The sequence below is a fragment of the Amphiura filiformis genome, chromosome 20 (genome assembly GCF_039555335.1).
Source record: "Amphiura filiformis chromosome 20, Afil_fr2py, whole genome shotgun sequence".
Classification (NCBI taxonomy): domain Eukaryota; kingdom Metazoa; phylum Echinodermata; class Ophiuroidea; order Amphilepidida; family Amphiuridae; genus Amphiura; species Amphiura filiformis.
In genome coordinates, this window is record NC_092647.1 from 50,028,084 (window position 1) to 50,052,709 (window position 24,626).

The 24,626-nt window shown below is 37.2% G+C and overlaps 1 protein-coding gene across 2 annotated transcripts; it reads left to right on the forward strand.

Annotated features, from left to right (window-relative positions):
• The first annotated feature begins 1,917 nt into the window (after positions 1 to 1,917).
• Positions 1,918 to 19,932, forward strand: LOC140141929 (hydroxysteroid 11-beta-dehydrogenase 1-like protein). 2 transcript variants are annotated; one of them, XM_072163813.1, is made up of 6 exons: positions 1,918 to 2,045; positions 6,526 to 6,656; positions 8,390 to 8,687; positions 9,767 to 9,895; positions 11,471 to 11,706; positions 17,154 to 17,290. In XM_072163813.1, exons 1-5 carry the CDS (start codon positions 1,970 to 1,972, stop codon positions 11,701 to 11,703), a joined length of 867 nt encoding a protein of 288 aa, XP_072019914.1. In that variant the 5' UTR covers positions 1,918 to 1,969; the 3' UTR covers positions 11,704 to 11,706; positions 17,154 to 17,290. The 2 variants fall into 2 exon arrangements, with proteins under 2 accessions (XP_072019914.1, XP_072019913.1); XM_072163812.1 differs by lacking the exon at positions 11,471 to 11,706 and having other exon boundaries at positions 17,154 to 19,932.
• The last annotated feature ends 4,694 nt before the right edge of the window (positions 19,933 to 24,626 follow it).

Consider the following 24,626-nt stretch of genomic DNA (forward strand, 5'->3'; position numbering starts at 1 on the left):
CATTCGAAATTATATATGATGTTTCCATGGCAACGGTACAGGTCTTAATACGAGTTGGAGTTGGGCCCTTCTTCCACTAATATGAATATACAAGGTACAAGATACAGCAGATGTGTTATAAATAGCTACAGAAATTTGATAATTATCCATTAATTGCAGCTAAGGGGTGGTGCAATAATTATGTGTACCCCCGGGGTGGTGAGTTATAGGGGGGGGGGGGGGAAAGAGTTTTTGGCAGGCCAAAAGGGGGGGCAAGCATTTTTGGCAGGTCGAAAGGGGGGTCAAGCGATTTTTGGCAGGTCGAAAGGGGGGCAAGCAATTTTTGGCACAGATATTTTGGGCACCGTTTATATAGGCCTATTACGCCCTAAAAGGGCGTAGGAAAACGTTAAGAACACGTTCAAATATGCAAAATTTCCTGCTCGCTGCGCTCGCATTATATGATAAGACACTATGTCTGTGATCAAACTTGTGTGTAAGCATGATTATCTCGGGATAATCGGATTATCCCGGGATAACATAATTATCTATATGATTATCCCGGGATAACATGATTATCTCGGGATAATTATCCCGGGATAATCTGATTTCCAGGGATAATTATCCCAGGATAACCTGATAATTATTCCGGGATAACCTGATTATCCCGGGATAACCTGATTTTCCCGAGATAACCTGATTCTCATAATAACATGATTATCTCGGGATAATTCTCCCGAGATAACATGACTATCCCGGGATAACATAATTATATCGGGATAATTATCCCGGATATAATCTGATTTTCCGGGATAACATGATTGTCTCGGGATAATTATCCCGGGATAACCTGATTATCCCGGGATAACCTGATCTCCCGAGATAACCTGATTCTCTCGGGATAATTATCCCGATATAACATGAGTATCCCGGGATAACATGATTATATCGGGATAATTTCCCGGGATAACATAATTATATCGGGATAATTATCCCGAGATAACATAATTATCTCGGGATAATTATCCCGGGATAACATGATTATATCGGGATAATTATCCCGGGATAACATAATTATATCGGGATAATTATCCCGAGATAACATAATTATCTCGGGATAATTATCCCGAGATAACATAATTATCTCGGGATAATTATCCCGAGATAACATAATTATCTCAGGATAATTTTCAAAAAATATTTGTTAAATGTCACCCATGGGGCTTGTTGTGAAAACTTGAATAAAACACACGAAGACAGACAAAAAACCATTTATATAATTGGCCTACGAGCACACACTAGGCCTATAAGGAATGTAATACATTATTTATAACATAAATACTGAAGTATGGTAGGCCTATATTTAAACGTCATGAGACATCCGTGTAGTAAAGGCACCATATAACATATCCAAGGACTAGAGGAATACAATCATATTCCTCCCGCACTCATAATTAGAAGGAAAACATCATTATCACTGAGTTTATCAATATCGTAAATTTCCTTTAACACCAGAAAATAACTTACTGTCTGTTCAATTAGCCTTAGATTCTTGTATTTTTAAGATATTTGAAAAAAATAAAAAATTGCGGTCAAAGTCATCAAAGAACTGTGTTAGCACAGCTTTAGACCGACGTGATTTTTACTTTTCAAATTCCTAAGTTTAGTTTAAGCCCCCATTTCTTTTCAATTTTGCCTCGTTTTAGGCAGTTACTACGGCTTTTTATAAAAAATATCGCGGGAAAAGACCAAAATTGAAAAGAAATGGGGTTTCAAACTGAACTTTGGAATTTGAAAAGTATCACGTAGTACGAAGATCATCATAATGAGAGTACTTCATAGTTTTCCGAAGCTATTGAAAACGTCATAATAATAAATATTCATGACCTCCTTCTAAGCGCACGAATCCAACGCTTACCCGAAAGGTAAGGTAGTTCAAGGCAAGCACATGACTCTCAAAGTTCAGTAAGCTTATCTCCGAATTTTCACTATGGCGAAGCTGAAGATTGTCCTTATTTTATTAGCAGTGTATATTGCTTACCAATACTATGATTCATTTGATCCAGGTAAGCTAGTACGTTCAGTTTTAAATAATCTTTTTATAGCCTAGCGGGCTGTGCCATAAAAGCCAAGGAAAGTCGATTTTGAGTTTCCCGTCACCCGCCCTCCACTTCATTTTCTGAACCTCACTTGAATTCATTATTGTGATTTTCTAAAAATATCGATAAAAACTGGTTATATTAGCAAACAAAATTATGAATATCCCTTTATTTTTTGTGGAAAAATCAAAATTAAAACATGCATTTTGCTGTCAACTTTTGAAGAGTCTGACTTTTGAATATACTCTTGAATCTCATTTGGGCTAAACATCCATCTTCAAGTGAGTGAGCATCGAATAACAACACATTTTACATGCGTGTTGGTCATATAATAAAAGGCAGAAAAATAATGAATAATGAATAATGAAAAAGTTACCTCACTGTTGGCTCATTCTTGTATTATGGGGTCCAATGCCATGGTGTCCGGTTATGACCGACACATAATTTGCCCTGAATTTTGAAAACTGTAACAGGTATTTGGCCTATTTGTAATTTTTTATACAAAACAAGTGGGTTATTACTAAAAACTTTCAAAAAAGAAATTGTTAACAGCTATTTTTAATTTTTATTACATGTAAGGTCTCGAAAATTATGGACACCACTTGTGACAAAAAAGATCATCTACATCTGGTTGCCTGTTAGTTTCATTTATATATGACCATTGCTTATTTTTTTTGGTCTTATTGAGTGAATAGGATGTATACTAAAATTGTATTATGAAAGAAATGTTAGCGACAAAACATCTGTTAACAAAGACAGCGCTTACGCATAAAGTACATATTTTGGTGTCCGCGTTATGCGCGACGTTATGATCGACATGTAAAAATGCAAAATGTGCTATATTTTTTGAAAATGGGGTAATTTGTAAACAACAAATACTTCAAATGATATATTATGACATGTTTAAATATATGACTGACAAATGGAAATTGCAAAATAAGTTGAATTAAAGTTAAAGCTGGATATTGTACGACAAACTGGACACCGAGTTATGACCGACACATGAAAATGAATAATATGTCATAATTTTAAAAATTGGGTATCTGATAAACAATGAATACTTAAAACAACAGTGTGATATGTTTAGATAAATTTGCAGGTCAAATACACTTTTCAAAGTATGACATAATTACAGATAGCTTGTTATTGTCAGTCTGCAGTCATAACTGGACACTAAATATTTTGGTGTCCAGTTATGCTTATGACACCACTAGGCACCTTAAATTCTCTCATGTGCACAAAATTGATGTTATAGAAAGTCATCCATTTATCTATTATGCCACACTTGTGCTGGCCCCACATAAAATGGCAACTTTTAATCTAAACTGACAGAAATTGTACAAAACAGGCCCAATAATTAACTTTTGGGTCAATTTTTGACCATGTATTTTGACCAAAATGCAAATATGCTGTTTTGAAGGTTACAGCAACTTCTTATGTATATGTTATTTTATTTTTACATTATAAAAGCTCCTAAACCACATTTAACTTGCAACTTTTTAGCCATTTTGGCATTTATATTTTTGTTTAGCAGGGGTTAAAACATGTTTGGTGTCCGGTTATGCTTGCGACATTTTAGAGTGATTTCTCCACAGTTATGTGCTTCAGTACAGATTTCTGGGCAATCATCGCTGAAAATATTTTGCAGATTTTGAAAGAGTATATAATTCCACTCAATTTAAGCTAACTTTTGACATTAATATTCAATTTTGAAAATTTGACTGTATGTCACACCATTGGACCCCATAATACAAGAATGAGCCTGGTATAATGTTGTGTATGACCATGAGAAACCAGTGTATTCATGTCAACTTCTAGAAGATTACAGAAAGGGAGATCTCCAAATTATTGTTTTTACTTCTGGTAAGTAAGTTGATATACCATTTGATAGTCAGCAAAATGATATTTGCACCTTAGTGTTGTTGTTCATGGTACAAAATGGGTAGGTAGTAAAAGGTAGGAATTTGTGAAATGCTGACAAATGTATCTAAATCTTCAAGTGCAGTTGTCTTACAAATGTACCTATACTTTAATTAAGATATAGTATGAGTAAGGTTGATACATAAAAAGTCTTGCAACAGCATTATAATTCAACTACACAAAGTGTTAGGCCCCTATTTAACTGGTTTCAAAAGTGTATTCCAAATTTTAGGTAGACCTTGTGTAAGACAAAAACCGTACACACAAAACAGACATTTTTGACCTTATAACGTCCCTATACTTTGTCGTATTGGGGTACTTTTTGCATCATTGGCTTTCTTTTTCAATGCTCTTTCCAGTGATACCAAATTTGTGGGGGTTGGTAAAAAAATCCAAAATCCACTGAACTCGCTACCAATTGGCTTCAATTAAGTCTTCATTTTGCAAAAGTTTCTCACTTCTTAGGGGGCACATCCCCCCTCAGACACCCCCCCCCCCCCGAGACACCCCTCTTCGTATGTATAAAGAAGTTGCTCTTTTCTTTATGCTTTTAGATACCCAGAACTTAAAGCAATTGAATTTATACAATAATATTGAAAACTTGTCCACGAATGGGAAATTTCACAAATTTTCCGCTCTTTCAAACTCAAATTTTACATCAGGCCACGCGTTTTGAACTCGCCACCCAAAAATGGTGGTTTTGTTACGCTTTTCCTAATCGAGACTCGTTCAAATTGTAATATCTCTGCTTTAACAAAAGGTAAATGTAGTGTGTTTGGTGTCATTTTATAGCTAAATGAGTGCCCTAACAGACATCCAAAGGAGAATTGTTTATCAGCTAAAATAGTGGAGTTACAGTTGTTTGAGTTCATAATGGCCGAGGTGGTTGTTGAGGCGGTGGCGGTTGAGGCGGTGGCGGTATGTGCAAAGTCTATGGGAAATAAAGATTTTGTGTGTGCGCGTTGAATCAACTGATCATATCTTTGCATCCATATGGGCTACAGACATGGTTAAGAGCTCTTTTGAAAGATTATTAACTCTGCTAATTGTTTTTAATCATTTTGAACTCTTTATGATTGGTTTAGTTTATAAAATACAAACTTTTATGTACAAAACTACCCGTTTTCATATTAAACACTGTAGTAAGCAATGCGGAAGTGTTCAAAATCTAAAAGTTGCTGTAAATTTTTAATTATTTATCCTATCATAGTCCAAGTTTACATTTTATGAGAGGAAATTTGATGAGGAATCTAAATATGGACTTAATTTTTCTGTATGGGTTAGAGTTAAGATGTTTCAGTTCAAAATATGTTGAATTGTAAAAAACTTTGAACATATTTTGGGACACCCTGTATTCCGAGATTACCAAACAGCTGTGATTTTTCTTCTTCCAAAGTCAGTAGGCTCCCCCTAACCTCTAACCAAATCAATGTTGTTTACTTTCAGTTTATAACTTCAAGTTAGTAATAAGCAATGGATTAAGTGACCCATTTTTATTTGGAATTTTTTATTCCACCCTGTATAACTTCAAGGTCACCCTGTACAATGAGTTGAAATGTGTATATTTAAATTGCTTTTGCCTTCAGCTTTCAAAAATGTATACTTTTGCTAGTTTAGGGTTGATAAGTGTGGAGATATTCTAATTTGAAACTTGATTGGTGTAAAAATTCATAATATTTGTGATGTAACGCTAAGGGTGGCGAGTTCAAAACACATGGCCATCAATAGTGTCAAAATGGTCCACCAAGTGGCTTCAATTAGGTCTTCATTTTGCAAGAGTTTCTCACTCCTGAGGGGGACCCATCAGAGTGATCAGACACCCCCTGCGTCGCGCAACCGTGACGCGATGACCGCTTCACGGCCATATGGTTCATCGCCCTCTACAAATCTCATGTATTTTGTGCCCCCCATATTTTTTACTCTCTGGATCTGCGGCTGAAAATGTTTAAAAAAATTTTCTGTCAGCCTCCCCTTACCACTTTTTAGATTCTTAGGGGAACTGGGCAAAAAATGTGGTCAACAATTAACAACTTTCGTCGGCAAAAAATATTTCTGTTGGTACGAAAACCTGGCTACGCCACTGACAAGACAATTGATATATCCAACATCAGCAGGCCCGTACGCAGGGGGGGTGCGGGGGGTGCGACCGCACCTCCCCAAATTTGCAAAAGTATACAAAAAGTCCCAAATTTTGAGAATTTATGAAGAGCGAGCCAAAAAAAACAGGTTTTTACGCATTTTTGGTCAAAAAAGGTCCAAATTTGGGGAAGAAAGTCCACATTTCACAAAATCGCCCCCTTGGGAAAAAAGTCCACTTTTTCAAAATCAGCACCCCCAAAAAAAAAATCCTGCGACGGGCCTGAACATCAGTGACAGTATGGATCTCCAGAAGGACCTCGACCATCTTCACTTGGGTGGACTTTCTTTAATTGGCAAATGTGTTTCACAGACAATTGTCATCTGATGAGGTTACCTGTCGCTGTAACTCACCAATGCTTATTGTTTCTATTTTGACAATCTTTTTCAGAGGAGGTACGAGGCAAATCTGTTGTAATAACTGGAGCCAGTACTGGAATAGGAGAGCAACTAGCATACCATTATTCACAACTTGGGGCTAAGGTGCTCATCACAGCAAGGAGAGAGCATGTTCTTCAAAAGGTTTGTACAAAACTGTCTTTTTAATATATTGCAGTTATCAGGCATGGGTTGGGGGTTCAATCGATCGATAAGTCTATCTTATCTATCTGGGTGTTATTAATGTGCAATTAATAACACCCAGCCCAACTTACCATTCAATGGGAGCAAGATGCTGTTGATCTTCGCTGAGAGTGCAAGTGCTGGTAACCTCTCCTCTCCTGGGTTATCACGTTTTTTCATGTGCGGTCACATCACCAATTGTGTTTTGTATGATATCTTATTTTGTATTTTACTTTGTACATTTCATAATACTTGCTACTTATATTGATTTTAAGAACATTTGCCTAAACTTAATTGCTTTCTATATTATCATGTTATTGTAATATTATTGTATTTTGTGTATAATTATCATGTTGTATTATATGTAAGTTTAAGTTATATTTGGTAGTTTATAAGGTTTTGCATTTTCTCTGTAAAGCGCCTTGAGGCTTTTCTGCATAGGGCGCTATATTAAATCTTTGTTTATTATTATTATTATCTCCTATCCACAATGACACGATAGTTAAGTGTAAGAGATAGAGCATTGAAGTTGCTATCACTAATTCATTCTCTCAATCTCTGCCAATTTTCAAACACATTTTAAAAAACAATTCTTTGTGAAGTTTAATGTTATTGAAATTTATTTCGATGATTTAATCTTCAGAGAGCAAAGTAACCATACTAACAATTCTTCCACAAACAAACTTGTCCCATTGGCACTGTACAACTCTAAGAATAAAGGAGCTGTGGTAGCTGTGTGGCACCATTTACATGTGAATTATATTATGCCAAACAACCACAGAAGCTAGCCAGATCAACCAGCATAAATAGCGCCCCTCATTAAAATGACATCACATGACATTCCATACACCTCTGCATTGGCTCACTGCATACAAAATTTTCAAAACTGAAGACATGCAAGTTTCATTCTTCTAGAACTCGAGTTAAAAATTAAACTGGGGGTCCAGGTATTTTGAATCTAGTAGATGAAAGTTTATTGTAAATACCTGTGTGTGAATTTGTGCTGCCCAGTCCCATCTTCATGTTGCCCGGAAGCAATATGCGCAAGGATTTCCCCCCTAAATTTTCAGATCCCATGCATGTGATTGGCCAGTTCTGTTTATGTGATGAGTGCATGCATTCAGTGCCAAGCTAATTTGCATATCTTATAGTTGTGTTAGTAGTTTGTATGTGTCTTCGACTTGTCATTTGATCAACTTTTATCAGGTGCTATACCGGTCGTGATCGGCGTTGTTTACTTCCGAATCTCCATTGCTTTACATGGTGTCATGCTTCACTGATTCTGATGCGATTTGAGATAGCTCCACATCCACATGTTCTATCCTCATAGCCATCATCGGTTATCAGTGGCCTGGATTGCGGATAGATTTCCCAATCAAGTCGGGGGAGGTACCGGTACTTTGTATGTGTTAGGCTGCCGACTTTCAAAATGAAGGATTTCTGTGATGCAAAGATTTACAGAAATGGGGGGATTCGGGAGAGGTATGGACTTTTGGACCTTAATGGAATGGTGTCATTGGGTGAGAACATGATTTTCACACAAAAAAAAAAAAGCAAGATTTTTGGATAAGAATCAAACAGATATCCAGAAGTATTAAATTGTGGCATGCAGTTTTTGCAATGTAAATTGCTTCTTTGCTTCTGATAATGGGAATTTAACTTGATGCAACAGTTTCCATATGTGTTAATTCTAGGTTGTTGCGAAGTGTAAGGAACTTGGAGCCCAAGATGCACATTACATTCCTTTAGACATGGGCAAGCTAGAAGATACCAAGCGGCTTATAGATGCAGCAAAAACCAAGCTAGGCGGAATAGACCATCTCATTCTAAACCATATCACAAATAACTATATGGCTCTGTGGAAAGGGGACATGGAAAAGCTACAACGTGTAATGGATATCAACTTCCGTGCCTATGTGAGTCTAGCAACTTACGCAACCCCTATGCTGAATGAGAGCAATGGACGTATAGCAGTAGTGTCATCATTTGCAGGTAATATTAAAATGCTATTAAATTTACCTGAATTTATACTCGATAGCTCAAAATTGAATGATGTGCAGAATTTTATAGTTACTAAGTGTTTTCAGAGTGTCAAGCCGATTGATTGATAATCATTGCTTTGCAAAAGATTTCGCTCCCAGGCAATGTTGCTTGCTCCATCAACTGCATCATTGATTTCTGTGCCGCTAACTAAACATGAATATTTATGAGTATTCATCTAATCATATAAAAGATAAAGTTGCTCACAATGTTTATCATATGTGACCGTACACCACGAATGAGCCGTAAATGTCCTCAATTGTATTCTGAGTTACAGTGTAAAATGGGCATGAAGGTCGTATTCATAGGTACCTCAATTTGGTGCTACGTGTACCTCATTTAATGAGATACACATAGCACCAAATTGAAATACCTATGAATATGACCTTCATGCCCATTTTACACTGTAACTCAGAATACAATAGAGGACATTTTACGGCTCATTCGTGGTGTACGGTCACATATTTGTTAGCTGTATTTACCATAAACTGGAGCAAGACTCTTGGGTGGCGTGGTTCGTCTTTCTTGCCCGATTAGAAACCTGAGTAGATGGTATAAGTAACCAAAGAAAAAAAACAGGTGGCTGCAGAAAATCACAGCAGATTGTATGCAGAATCTTGAACAAGATTACTGTAGATGAGGAAAAGATTGTATGGAGAGTCTTGAACAATGTTACTGTAGACTAGGACAAGATTGTATGCAGAGTCTTGAACAAGATTACTGTAGACTAGGACAAGATTGTATGCAGAGTCTTGAACAAGATTGCTATAGACTAGGAAAAGATTGTATGCAGAGTCTTGAACAAGATTACTGTAGACTAGGACAAGATTGTATGCAGTCTTGAACAAGATTACTGTAGACTAGGAGAATGTGCATTCTCAGGATTTGAAATAAGTCCAAATTTCTAGGGGCTATTTTGGGCCTTCATGTTAAAATTTTGTGAGGGCTTGAACAAATTTATTTGGGCCCGAATGGAAAGTTGAAGTCCCTTGGTCAACTATTGGTTGATGTTTGTTTGTGCTTTTTTGTAGGTAAAGTGGCTACGCCATTTGCAGCACTCTACAGTGCCTCCAAGTTTGCCTTAGATGGATTCTTCAGTGCCTTACGTCAAGAATTTGTTATGCAAAACATGGATATATCTGTGACTCTATGTATTATAGGTAAGAGTTTTAAATATTCAGGAACATACTTGATTCAATATCCAAATAGCCAAGAGGGTTATTCAGAAAGTTGTTGAAAATTTTGATGATTTGACATGGATTTTGCCCACAATGGCCAGTAACTGGAAACATGTGTGAATGCAAGACCATGTAATATGTAATCCAGTCCAGTGTTAAATGTGTGATTGATAGCCTGTATACTGCGCACAAATGTATCCCAACACTTAAAACAAAAGCCATTTCTTAAAGACACTAAAACTAAATTACAAACCAAACAAAGTAATTGATATATTTTTGTTCTGCATACTTTGATACCTTATTAGGTAATATGAAACTTTATTCCACTAAGCTATACGCATTTGAATCACAACAGGTAGACTTTCAAAAGTGACAAATTGGGATATATTCCTCTTCAAACTTCAAAGTGATTTGCACTGTCTTTGTTACAGCCAGGGTCTTAGCTAGCTACCCGTCTGGCCGTCATTTTAGACGGCCAGTTTGCTCCTGGGACGGGCAAAATTAATGCCTTTGACAGATGCTATATTATAAATTGTATGTTTTGTGAGAAGCTAATTGCCTTTTTAGTAGACCCAATTTGTAGAACAAGGCCATATCAACACATATTTGAACTCTTTGAACCCCCAATGGGCTATAGATGTCTGGTAAATGTTTTTTAAGGTCAAATTAGGACAGGCAATTTTAATCAAATGACGGGCAACCCTCAATTTCTAGCTAAGACCCTGGTTACAGCCGCATTACAGCCTGACAAATGAATGCTCACTCCACTGTGTTCAATATCTGCATGCTTTGAGGGAAAAGTCAATGTAAATTGTCACTTTTGAATTAAGCTCTTTTTTATTCAAATTACCGTATTAAATTGGGGAAATAAAGTTGCATTGTACCGTATGAGGTATCAAAATTATGCAAAACAAAATTTTCCATCTATCGACTACTTAATAATGTAATATAATTTTTATAGTGTCTTTAAGAAATGGCTTTTGTTTTAAATTTTTTGATATTTTTTGTGTGCAGTATATTTTCTTCTGCCACCAGTTTGATTCCAGGGTTTAATTCTCTGTCTTGCACACAAAGTGTCTGCAAGTTTTAACATGTGCCGCTTTCGATTGTCTAAAAGATGATAACATTTCTAGTCTCTTGAGTTTGTTACCAAAAATAGGGCTCTCTGTTGCATAAAATGACTTTACAATTATTGGTCACTGATTGTCATTGCTCATAAATATTAAGTAGTCAATTAGCATATTTGAGCATTGTTTCAAGTCTTGCTTGTGGATGACATAGAAATATCTCAGCCAATCCAAAGGGTTTGTGATGTTATTAGTGACAGATGGTTTGTGCAGAGTGAGTGGAGTCAAACTGGCGCCGGAGGAGACTAGATAGCAGTTCCAAATTGTTACCTGTAGGTTCCGAGCCAGTGACATCATGGTTATTCTGATGACACATAACTGCACATTAAATTGCATGTGCTCCTCTCCACATCCTTTGCCGTTAGTCATATTTTGTTTACATATGTCATCATGTGATCTTCATTCTTTTATTTTGCTACAAAATGATCAGGGAGTGTGGATACACCAAATGCCAATAAAGGTGATTTTACATTCCAGCGAGGCCACGAGGCCACTCCACAAGACACTGCTCTAGCTATAATCAAAGGAGTTTCCTGTCATCAACGTGAGATTTACTATCCCTCACATGAAGTACGCCCTTTGTTAGTCATTGCACATTGGATGCCTTCTTTGATGGAGAAAATTTTTCGGAGTGCTGTGATTACAACTGAAAAGAGCACTTGATAGGTAAAGAATTCTGACTGCTTTTGATGTTTTTATTTAAAATGTGCTGCATTTTTCACAAATTCTTTTACGATAGCACCTTTAGAGACTTTTCACTTGTGGATACACTCCTATAGCGACCAAGTAGAAAGAAGCGTGAACCCAATATTAGATAATGTCTTATCCTGTCTGTCTGTCTGGATTGCTTATAGCTTATAAAAAGCATGTTTGAAATAGCAAGATATAGAAAGAAGCCAGGAAGGCCAGTTCCAGCTATCAATATAACAATTTTGCTGGTTGCCATTCGATCGAGGGATAAGGTGTTACTCAATTTAACTCATATCCTTTCCTTTGGGCGGAGGGATTTAGAATGCCCATATTTCAACTCTTTTTGTGACTTTTGTTTTATTTGATGCTGATGTTTCAAGCAAGCTTTTACGGTTTTATTTGGTGATGGTGTTTCAAGCAAGCTTTTGTTTTATTTGGTGCTGGTGTTTCAAGCAAGCTTTTGTTTTATTTGGTGCTGGTGTTTCAAGCAAGCTGTTGTTTTATTTGATGCTGGTGTTTTAAACAAGCTTTTGTTTTATTTGGTGCTGGTGTTTCAAGCAAGTTTTTGTTTTATTTGGTGCTGGTGTTTCAAGCAATCTTTTGTTTTATTTGGAGCTGGTGTTTCAAGCAAGCTGTTGTTTTATTTGGTGCTGGTGTTTCAAGCAAGCTTTTCTTTTGTTTGGTGCTGGTGTTTCAAGCAAGCTTTTGTTTTATTTGGTGCTGGTGTTTCAAGCAAGCTTTTCTTTTGTTTGGTGATGGTGTTTCAAACAAGCTTTTGTTTTATTTGATGCTGGTGTTTCAAGCAAGCTTTTCTTTTGTTTGGTGATGGTGTTTCAAACAAGCTCTTGTTTTATTTGGTGCTGGTGTTTCAAGCAAGTGTTTGTTTTATTTGATGCTGGTGTTTCAAGCAAGCTGTTGTTTTATTTGGTGCAGGTGTTTCAAGCAAGCTTTTGTTTTATTTGGTGCAGGTGTTTCAAGCAAGCTTTTGTTTTATTTGGTGCTGGTGTTTCAAGCAAGCTCTTGTTTTATTTGGTGCTGGTGTTTCAAGCAAGCTCTTGTTTTATTTGGTGCTGGTGTTTCAAGCAAGCTTTTCTTTTGTTTGGTGATGGTGTTTCAAGCAAGCTTTTGTTTTATTTGATGCTGGTGTTTCAAGCAAGCTTTTCTTTTGTTTGGTGATGGTTTCAAAGAAGCTCTTGTTTTATTTGGTGCTGGTGTTTCAAACAAGCTCTTGTTTTATTTGGTGCTGGTGTTTCAAGCAAGTGTTTGTTTTATTTGATGCTGGTGTTTCAAGCAAGCTGTTGTTTTATTTGGTGCAGGTGTTTCAAGCAAGCTTTTGTTTTATTTGGTTCAGGTATTTCAAGCAAGCTTTTGTTTTATTTGGTGCTGGTGTTTCAAGCAAGCTGTTTTATTTGGTGCAGGTGTTTCAAGCAAGCTTTTGTTTTATTTGGTGCTGGTGTTTCAAGCAAGCTTTTGTTTTATTTGGTGATGGTGTTTCAAACAAGCTCTTGTTTTATTTGGTGCTGGTGTTTCAAACAAGCTCTTGTTTTATTTGGTGCTGGTGTTTCAAGCAAGTGTTTGTTTTATTTGATGCTGGTGTTTCAAGCAAGCTTTTGTTTTATTTGGTGCTGGTGTTTCAAGCAAGTGTTTGTTTTGTTTGGTGATGGTGTTTCAAGCAAGCTGTTGTTTTATTTGGTGCTGGTGTTTCAAGCAAGCTGTTTTATTTGATGCTGGTGTTTTAAACAAGCTTTTGTTTTATTTGGTGATGGTGTTTCAAGCAAGCTGTTGTTTTATTTGGTGCTGGTGTTTCAAGCAACCTGTTGTTTTATTTGGTGCTGGTGTTTCAAGCAACCTGTTGTTTTATTTGGTGCTGGTGTTTTAAACAAGCTTTTGTTTTATTTGGTGATGGTGTTTCAAGCAAGCTGTTGTTTTATTTGGTGCTGGTGTTTTAAACAAGCTGTTGTTTTATTTGATGCTGGTGTTTCAAGCAAGCTGTTGTTTTATTTGGTGCTGGTGTTTCAAGCAAGCTTTTGTTTTATTTGGTGCTGGTGTTTCAAGCAAGCTGTTGTTTTATTTGATGCTGGTGTTTTAAACAAGCTTTTGTTTTATTTGGTGCTGGTGTTTCAAGCAAGCTGTTGTTTTATTTGGTGCTGGTGTTTCAAGCAAGCTCTTGTTTTATTTGGTGCTGGTGTTTCAAGCAAGCTGTTGTTTTATTTGGTGCTGGTGTTTCAAGCAAGCTGTTGTTTTATTTGGTGATGGTGTTTCAAGCAAGCTGTTGTTTTATTTGGTGCTGGTGTTTCAAGCAAGCTGTTGTTTTATTTGGTGCTGGTGTTTTAAACAAGCTTTTGTTTTATTTGGTGCAGGTGTTTCAAGCAAGCTTTTGTTTTATTTGGTGCTGGTGTTTCAAGCAAGCTGTTGTTTTATTTGGTGCTGGTGTTTCAAGCAAGCTGTTGTTTTATTTGGTGCTGGTGTTTCAAGCAAGCTTTTGTTTTATTTGGTGCTGGTGTTTCAAGCAAGCTGTTGTTTTATTTGGTGCTGGTGTTTCAAGCAAGCTGTTGTTTTATTTGGTGCTGGTGTGTCAAGCAAGCTTTTGTTTTATTTGGTGCTGGTGTTTCAAGCAAGCTGTTGTTTTATTTGATGCTGGTGTTTTAAACAAGCTTTTGTTTTATTTGGTGCTGGTGTTTCAAGCAAGTTTTTGTTTTATTTGGTGCTGGTGTTTCAAGCAATCTTTTGTTTTATTTGGAGCTGGTGTTTCAAGCAAGCTGTTGTTTTATTTGGTGCTGGTGTTTCAAGCAAGCTTTTCTTTTGTTAAGTGATGGTGTTTCAAGCAAGCTTTTGTTTTATTTGATGCTGGTGTTTCAAGCAAGCTTTTCTTTTGTTTGGTGATGGTGTTTCAAACAAGCTTTTGTTTTATTTGATGCTGGTGTTTCAAGCAAGCTTTTCTTTTGTTTGGTGATGGTGTTTCAAACAAGCTCTTGTTTTATTTGGTGCTGGTGTTTCAAGCAAGTGTTTGTTTTATTTGATGCTGGTGTTTCAAGCAAGCTGTTGTTTTATTTGGTGCAGGTGTTTCAAGCAAGCTTTTGTTTTATTTGGTGCAGGTGTTTCAAGCAAGCTTTTGTTTTATTTGGTGCTGGTGTTTCAAGCAAGCTGTTGTTTTATTTGGTGCTGGTGTTTCAAGCAAGCTGTTGTTTTATTTGGTGCTGGTGTTTCAAGCAAGCTTTTCTTTTGTTTGGTGATGGTGTTTCAAGCAAGCTTTTGTTTTATTTGATGCTGGTGTTTCAAGCAAGCTTTTCTTTTGTTTGGTGATGGTTTCAAAGAAGCTCTTGTTTTATTTGGTGCTGGTGTTTCAAACAAGCTCTTGTTTTATTTGGTGCTGGTGTTTCAAGCAAGTGTTTGTTTTATTTGATTCTGGTGTTTCAAGCAAGCTGTTGTTTTATTTGGTGCAGGTGTTTCAAGCAAGCTTTTGTTTTATTTGGTTCAGGTATTTCAAGCAAGCTTTTGTTTTATTTGGTGCTGGTGTTTCAAGCAAGCTGTTTTATTTGGTGCAGGTGTTTCAAGCAAGCTTTTGTTTTATTTGGTGCTGGTGTTTCAAGCAAGCTTTTGTTTTATTTGGTGATGGTGTTTCAAACAAGCTCTTGTTTTATTTGGTGCTGGTGTTTCAAACAAGCTCTTGTTTTATTTGGTGCTGGTGTTTCAAGCAAGTGTTTGTTTTATTTGATGCTGGTGTTTCAAGCAAGCTTTTGTTTTATTTGGTGCTGGTGTTTCAAGCAAGTGTTTGTTTTGTTTGGTGATGGTGTTTCAAGCAAGCTGTTGTTTTATTTGGTGCTGGTGTTTCAAGCAAGCTGTTTTATTTGATGCTGGTGTTTTAAACAAGCTTTTGTTTTATTTGGTGATGGTGTTTCAAGCAAGCTGTTGTTTTATTTGGTGCTGGTGTTTTAAACAAGCTGTTGTTTTATTTGGTGCTGGTGTTTCAAGCAAGCTGTTGTTTTATTTGGTGCTGGTGTGTCAAGCAAGCTTTTGTTTTATTTGGTGCTGGTGTTTCAAGCAAGCTGTTGTTTTATTTGATGCTGGTGTTTTAAACAAGCTTTTGTTTTATTTGGTGCTGGTGTTTCAAGCAAGCTGTTGTTTTATTTGATGCTGGTGTTTTAAACAAGCTTTTGTTTTATTTGGTGCTGGTGTTTCAAGCAAGCTGTTGTTTTATTTGATGCTGGTGTTTTAAACAAGCTTTTGTTTTATTTGATGCTGGTGTTTTAAACAAGCTTTTGTTTTATTTGGTGCTGGTGTTTCAAGCAAGCTGTTGTTTTATTTGGTGCTGGTGTTTTAAACAAGCTTTTGTTTTATTTGATGCAGGTGTTTCAAGCAAGCTTTTGTTTTATTTGGTGCTGGTGTTTCAAGCAAGCTGTTGTTTTATTTGGTGCTGGTGTTTCAAGCAAGCTGTTTTATTTGGTGCTGGTGTGTCAAGCAAGCTTTTGTTTTATTTGGTGCTGGTGTTTCAAGCAAGCTGTTGTTTTATTTGGTGCTGGTGTTTTAAACAAGCTTTTGTTTTATTTGGTGCTGGTGTTTCAAGCAAGCTTTTGTTTTATTTGGTGCTGGTGTTTCAAGCAAGCTGTTGTTTTATTTGGTGCTGGTGTTTCAAGCAAGCTGTTGTTTTATTTGGTGCTGGTGTGTCAAGCAAGCTTTTGTTTTATTTGGTGCTGGTGTTTCAAGCAAGCTGTTGTTTTATTTGGTGCTGGTGTTTCAAGCAAGCTTTTGTTTTATTGGTGCTGGTGTAGATATTGAAGCAAACCACTACTGTGGTTTTTAATCATTTTCAACGCAACATGTGTGTGTTCACTTGGAATGATAGTTTTTTTGGTCAATAGAAGGTCTTTTGGAGCTGCGAAATCCAAAAAGGGGGTATTTCCTGGAGAACATACCTGTATGGTTGTTTGTGTGAAATGCCCCCTCCCCCTTATAATTATATAAGTAGATTTCGAAGTAAACCGGTACCGTGATTTTTAATCATATATTTTTATTAAACGCAACATCTTTGACCGTCTACCACAAACCAACTGTTAAGTCAGCCCCCGGTCAATTTTGTTTTATTTTGTGTTTAGAAAATATATATTATAAGCTTTAAAATGGCATATCATTTGACTTCAAAACGATATCCAGATATCCAGGTTATGGTTTGTTGAACTTTGCTCCTTCAATGAAATGGTACCTTATTTCCTTTCCGATAGTCAGAAATTATGTTTAGTGTTAGGGTTAATATTAGTGTTAGCTATTTGATTGATTGAAATGCAGCAAAGATGTTTCAGCATGAGAAAACGATGCATCCTTCTGTATACCTTGTCAGAGGAAAATAGGATGGGAATTTGTGGAGTCCAGGCACATATAAAGTGAGTGTCATTCTTACAATTCTTTTCTTTTCTTCTTTTTTACAGGAAGTATTGATACACCAAATGCACTTGAATACTCCAAGACTGTGTATAGTGGGGACCTGTTTTATACAACATCCGCAGACACAGCAAGTAGGATTATGAAAGGCGCCACCTTGAGGGAGCGTGAAGTTTACTTTCCATGGACCATGACAAGACCTACGGTGATGGTCCGAGACTTACTTCCCAGTGTCCTGGAATGGATGATAAAGTCAAGTATGAAAGAAGACGCTGTAGAAAAGGGAAGGCAATGATGAGAGTATAATTAGAGATTCAATCATGTTTCACATTGTTCTTCACCGTTTAACATGTGATGCGTCCATGTTGTCTGTGGTTTACTTCACGAATACATTGTAGACCATTCATCACCATTTAACAATGATGCATCCATGGTTAACTACGCAGACGCCCAGGACGCGAGTTGTTAAACGGTGATGCACAATGGTGAAACATGATTGGAATTTCTTTCAACAAAAAAACAAGCTAAAGATGTATGATTCACATGATTATTTCATGAGGAATGTCAGTTAATCATTGCCATTCACACAGCCTTAAATAAAAAAATGTTCTCTGTTGATATCAGCAATAAAACTACAGAATAAAATGGCAGTGTTTAGCCGCTACCTCCAAAATACTGAATTCAACTTTTCAGTGTGTATACGCACACAAGGTCCAAGCAATACAAATGTTTATGCGTATGCACACTTTTATTTGCGTATATGTTACTGTAAAAATGTGGATTCATCACAACAACATTTGGCTCCTGTACAAAGGTATAGGAAGAGTTGTTGAATGTTGTATCAATCATGTTTAATTTAACTTAGCAGAATCATACTTACAGTTTTGATGCAAAATTTTTGCTGCAAAGAAGTACCAAGGTTTTATCACCTGGGGCAAATTGGGTTTCTGTAGTAACCCACTATCTATGCAAAACATTGTGATTTCAAGCCAAATCCCAGCAAACACAAAAATGTTTTTAAATAATAGAGGTAGTCATTGTGACGTCAACGCCGCCATCTTGTGGGTACGGAGTGCCTTGTTGCTAAGATTGACGCTTGACTGAAGAGGTGCGTCACACGCTGCAACTTCCACGTAATCGGGTGTAATGTCTAAAGTATCACATGCAGAACGGCAGTACCCACAAGATGGCGGATCCCGCGGAAAAGGCTAACAGCCTCTATTACCTTGGTGTTGGTTAAAACATTTTATTTACATTTAAATGTCAGGTTGTATAAGGTCTAGAATAAGTTTTATATGTTTTATATAAAAATAGACTACAACAACATTTTTAAAATGTTGTCAAAATGTTATATAAAATAAAGTGTTGGCAAACACTTTTGCAACATATTTTGTCAACACTTATGTTGCAATATTTTACGCAAGTTTTCAAAAGTTTTATCAAAATATTTTATTCTCTTTACGCAACCCAAGAATTAAATGTTTTCTGTATAACATTTTATGGACTAGATGCAGTGGCCTAGTTGAAAAGTTTTTTAAATCGGCTCATTAAGTAACACATTTAAACTTATTTATTGTGTTCCATAATATTATTAATAATAATAAAACAGCATTTACACTGTGCACAACTTATAAGTTCTCCCTAATACTTTTTAAAATAAGTTGAAAAATATTTTACGAAATGTAAAAATGTAAAAAGATATGTATAGCCCTATTTGTTTTACCCCTTAAAAAGTATTTAGGGGGGAACTTATATGTTGTGCACCCTGTATATAAGGCATAGTTCATTTTTGTCACAAAATGGGCCAAAGTGATTGGGGGGGCTTTTCTGTTTAAATGGATTAACTCTTGAAAACCATACATAATCACCTGTAGACCTTAACTCCTGTAATTTATTTCTAATTTACTATTAAATAGTTGAATAATTTATAATTATATACTTTTTTTCACCTCAAGTTTGGCAGTGATATCCGTGCTCTAACCAAGTTGGGCCACAATATGCCAACAATGTCACTGTACCATTTGTCACCTTGATATAGCAGTACAGGTGCACCTGGTGAATTGAAATGTATATTTTGATGCTGTGATCAAGTCATACCTGTTCGTATTGATTTCCATAGGAAAATATTTGTATAAACTTGCCCATCATGTGTTACTATAAAGACTGTTACTGAAAAGTAACACAGTCGTTATAAATACGACTATAGCTTCAGAACTATTAATCGTATTCACATTTTGATAGCCCATGTGCCCAAAGTCATTCAATATTAACAACACAGTAGTGCTTTTAAAGAAAAATACCCAAATTTAAAAGTTGCAGTTTACTTGATCAATGGTTATTATGCAAGCATTGTGGCACGTAAAACCGGCCATTATGTTAGCGCTGACTGAAAATCAATACAAATAGCTGCAACTTTAAATTCGGGTATAGTATTTTTCTTTAAGAACACTGCTGTGTTGTTAACATTGGTATAAAATTGGTTCGATTGAGCCCATATTTTTAAAACTCATAGCGAGACCAATAAATATTGGGTGTAAAGCTTCAAATTTTATCATTGGATTCATCAAAACATAATAATGAACGAAATTGGACAAATGGGGTATCAAAATGCGGGCAAATAACCCATATCCTTCTTTCTATGTTGAAATATTGTGAAAACAATTACCAGTTCTGAAGCTATAGGTGTATAACAGCTGTGTTACTTTCTTGTACAGTCTTTATTAATAAATTTGTATATAATTGTTAAGAGATTTTTTTACAAAATGTACTTTTGATACAATGTAATTATATATTATGATGAAATAAATTGTGAACAAGGATTGCATACTATTGTATTAACTGTAGATTTCATTTTGAGATTTATGTTACGGTAGGCTGGGAAAGTCGATTATAAATGTCGAAAAAAAATGATGTTTTTATTGTCTTTTTTCTTTCCGAAAAAAAAAATCATATTTATGTCTTGAAAGTTTATACTAAACCTGTCAACTCTTCAGATTAATCTGATTTGTTCAGATGTCAGAGTTTTGAAACTTGTCCCAAAAATATGAAAAATCAGATTTTTCAAATCTTCCAAAGAGTAAATTTAAGTAAAAGAAAAATAGCCCAATGCATGAAATGCTGTAATATCTGAAAAATAAAGTTAATTTTTAATGGTAAAATCACCTTTCTTGTGTCTTTTCCAAATAATTAACCATGGCATACCATTGTATACAAGGGGGTGCAGATATACAGGGCTGTCAACTTTTTGGAATTGCTTGGCGTGAGACACTGTCGATCAGTGACGTATCAGAACAGAATTATTTTTTCCAGACTTCACTGTTCATTTGAATCCATGATTATTTGAGCCACGGGACAGGAGAATCTGAAAAGTTGGGAGGGGGGGTGGTAATAACTGTTGATTTTTACAATGAGTGAGATTTTACTGATTTTGCAGCCTCGGTGTGAGAAAGTGCCCAAATGCGTGAGAGTTGACAACACTGGTACAAATGGTGTGTGTGCACCCTGGGGTCTATGCCTCAAACATACAAAATCAGCTTTATTGGTGGGGGAGCAGGGGGCATTTTCGAGGGTTTCTTATTCTAGCCATGTGGTCTAAGGTTTTCTGGGTATGCCGCTGTGGGTTTTCAGATTTGGGTTTGAGTGATGGGGTGGGGTGGGTCACTGTGGTGTGTTTAACATGTTTAAGTGTAAATGCAGGTGTTGATCATGGAGCTTTAATAAGCTCCATGATATGGTGTACTAGATATATGTGTTACCAGTAACTTAGTACAAACATTGATAGCAAGGTGCTCTTTCCCTTTCCAGGTTTTTCACATACAATTAATTTCACTATATACATGTAGGCCTATCATTTTGATCTTGGGGGTATGGGTGAGTGTATAAGGGGAGTGCATGGGAGAGTGCCGGGTGTGTGTACAAGAAATGAAAACTAATGGTATAGGCCGTGTTGTTATTGTGTAGGGCTTATGTCTATTTTACATTAAAAAGATTTCTATGTAAAACAATTGAAGGCTACAGGTCGGTAGTCATGATTATAAACCCTAACTTTCGGAATAATGACCCTTGCTAATGAGCTGTTCCCGTGCACAGCAATGACGCCTGGGAAATAATTATTTTGTACAGGCAAGGAAACTAAATCAATACCCGGGATCAATACACGTGTAACTGCTATGCACGATTTGATATTCAGAAGATAAATCTTTGGATACCGAGGTAGAAAATGATGAATATCTCCCGTAATTTTTTGTTTCTAAAGAAGACAATTTTAAGGCTTGCACTTGAATATGTGTTGAAAGAATATGATAGTCGTTAGCTTGCGTATTGACAAAGAACCGTGCGTTTTGAACTCAAAAACTGACAAAAAATCTGATTTTATATGTGCAGAACAAAAAAAGAATAGAAAAAGACAGCTACCTTCATTCGTATGTCGTAAACACTCGGGTCACGTAAGATACACGGTACTATTGCGCAGCGTAGGCAGTGGAGGCAGTCTAAAAGCAGATGACGTACCATGCTCAATATTGCTCACTGACATCTACAGAGGTCAGTCACCAGGCTGTTGTTAATAGCCTTAGTCGGATGTCCCTTGGGCCATTATGCGTCTCAAAACTATTAAACAAAATGGCCATGCGTGTCTGTGGATTCGATCTACCATCATGGCGATTTCTGCCATGAAGATATCGGGGCGATGACACTGTGCCACGCCCTATGGCTGATAGCTGCTGATATCGGCCGTTTTATGGATTTGGCCGATTTAGTGACGGCGGCGTGGCGTCCTCGCTACTTCGATATTGGACGGGATTAGGGCTCTGAACCCTTAGGCCTACTTATTTCCAAGGGCCATTACAGGTACCCATTTCAAAGACCCATGTCTAAAGATTTCGTTTGAAATAGCCTATAGACCCATTTCCCCGAAAAGATCGATATTTATATCTCGTAGAAAAGGGGTTTATGTCAAAAACGGGCTATTCCCACTTGGTCCAATCCCATTTGGTCCAATCCCACTTAGTCCAATCCCATTTGGTCCAAATCCCACTTTGTCCAGACCCAGTTAGTCCAATCTCACTTAGTCCATGTCCCACTTGGGCCATGTCCCACTTAGTCCATGTCCCACTTAGCCATGTCCCACTTAGGTCATTCCCACTAGGGCCATGTCCCACTTAGGCCATGTCCCACTTAGGCCATGTCCCACTAGGTCCATGTCCCACTAGGGCCATGTCCCACTTAGGCCATGTCCCACTAGGTCCATGTCCCACTTGGGCCATGTCCCACTAGGGCCATGTCCCACTAGGGCCATGTCCCACTAGGTCCATGTCCCACTAGGGCCATGTCCCACTTGGGCCATGTCCCACTAGGGCCATGTCCCACTTGGTCCATATCCCACTAGGGCCATGTGCCACTATGGTGATAATATTTGTGTTTGGTCATTTTCATTACTTGTTTTAGTTTTCATAGTAGGGCCTATAGTTGTAACGGGGAGGGAGAGGGGCTGATGCAAAAAGTGGGTCCTAAATATTTTAATCCGTCTGTAAAGGCTCATTAAAAAATCACCAAAATATTTTCTCGCAGAACATGAGTTTACACTATATTTTCTATGAGGTTGACATACATTTTCATGGCCAAAGGGGGCCCTGAAAATAATTTTAGGTCCCCTAACAAGTGTTTGTGAACGGAAAGATAGTCAATGTCCATCTTAAGTTCTTCTGTTCTTCGGTATAGGATCACAGTCGTCTAAGTATATCCAGTAATTGAGAATGTTTAAGTTGGTATATAATGTAAGATTGGATAAAGTTGCACTGAGAGTGGGTCCCATGACCATGCCATTTTTGTTGTTGAAAAAAGGTGTTGTATTCAAGAACGAGACTTAAAAGATTTCTAAATTGTTCAGTTGGTGGTTTGTTAAGAAATGTTATTAACCTGGAGTTTTCATAGGCTTTGCATGCTATACCTATCGCTTCAGATTAATAATGTTTCAGTATATAGCTGTGACAACTATTATTTCTAGTGAGATATTAGGGTGGGACTGGTTTGTTAGCCTCTAGTTTGTTTATAACATTTGTCAGAAGCATCGTTCACATATATAAATTGTTTTGAGGGTATAAGGTTTAAGAAATAGTCATAACATACGTGGAGATTTTGGATGTATGTCCATTATGACTAATAATTAGTATATAATAGGATGTGCATGGAAGAGTAAGTTATCTGGAAGTGGTTTATGGACTTCTGGTAAAAAGCATGTGTAGTTTGTTCTAATATCAGAGTTATATGGGTCAAGAAAGGCCCCATATCTTCGTTGATATATTTGGAGTTGTTCATATCTACGAGTGATATACATGTTGAGCTTTATCATGCATTTAGGGGGGGGGGTGATGACTATATTGTGGATGTTATAGCGTTTATTGTAAAGAGCATTTCTTTCTTTTGTTGCAAGATTTGGTTGTAGTCATGTGAATCTTAGATGACAAATTTCATTTTTGGTTTTCAGAGTCTAATGGTGCCCATTTTGATTTGAGTCTGAAAGGAGCAATTTTGTTTTTGTTTTAGGCAACGAAAAAAGAAAACCCTGTTCTACGGGCCAAACCGACCCAGAGTTTGAACAAATTGGGAAAAAATGTTTACCTGTACAATTGAATGCCGACCCCATTTCGTCGACGGGTCCTTAAAGTCCATAGTCTCCGGCATTATGTTGGCAAACAGTCCCTTCTTCTTCAGTCTCCATCTCCTTCCTTCTCTTTTCCTTCCTCTGTCTATTCTTCTCCCTTTTCATCCACCTTATTCTCCTCCTTCTATATAATCTCATTTTTTTTCATTTCCTTTCTATTCTTCTAAACCTTTTCATCTTTTTATGTACATCTAGGCCTATGTATGGGTCCAGATGGGATATGGCCTAAGTGGGACATGGCCTAAGTGGGACATGGACTTAGTGGGACATGGCCCTAGTGGGACATAGACCTAGTGGGACATGGCCCTAGTGGGACATGGCCCTAATGGGACATGGACCTAGTGGGACATGGACCTAGTGGGACATGGACTAAGTGGGACATGGCCTAAGTGGGACATGGCCCTAGTGGGACATGGACCAAGTGGGACATGGCCCTAGTGGGACATGGACCAAGTGGGACATGGCCCTAGTGGGATTGGCCGAAGTGGGATTGGACCAAATGGGATTGGACCAAGTGGGAACTGGACCAAGTGGGAATGGACCAAGTGGGATTGGACCAAATGGGATTGGACGAAGTGGGATTGGACCAAATGGGATTGGACCAAGTGGGAATAATCCGTCAAAAACGGACCCATGTCTAAGGATTTTCCAGCAAAAAATAGAGATCCATGTCTAAGGATCTTTTGCAAGTGCACAACCCATTGGAACGGCACATCCCTGTATGCCTTTTGTATGGGAGTAGGACTATACCCCCGAGCCTTGGCCCCCACTAACAAATCACTCGCATGATGACTTCGTATCTGTGACAAGACATCCCCGCCCCACCCCACAAATTACTCAAAACATTGTATTTTGGTAC

Excerpts from the sequence above, each read along its gene's own strand:
- LOC140141929 (XM_072163812.1), top strand. The coding sequence starts at position 1,970 with ATGGCGAAGCTGAAGATTGTCCTTATTTTATTAGCAGTGTATATTGCT. Across the intron at positions 6,657-8,389 it reads GAGAGCATGTTCTTCAAAAG|GTTGTTGCGAAGTGTAAGGA; the intron begins GTTTGTACAAAA and ends TGTTAATTCTAG. Across the intron at positions 8,688-9,766 it reads AGTAGTGTCATCATTTGCAG|GTAAAGTGGCTACGCCATTT; the intron begins GTAATATTAAAA and ends GCTTTTTTGTAG.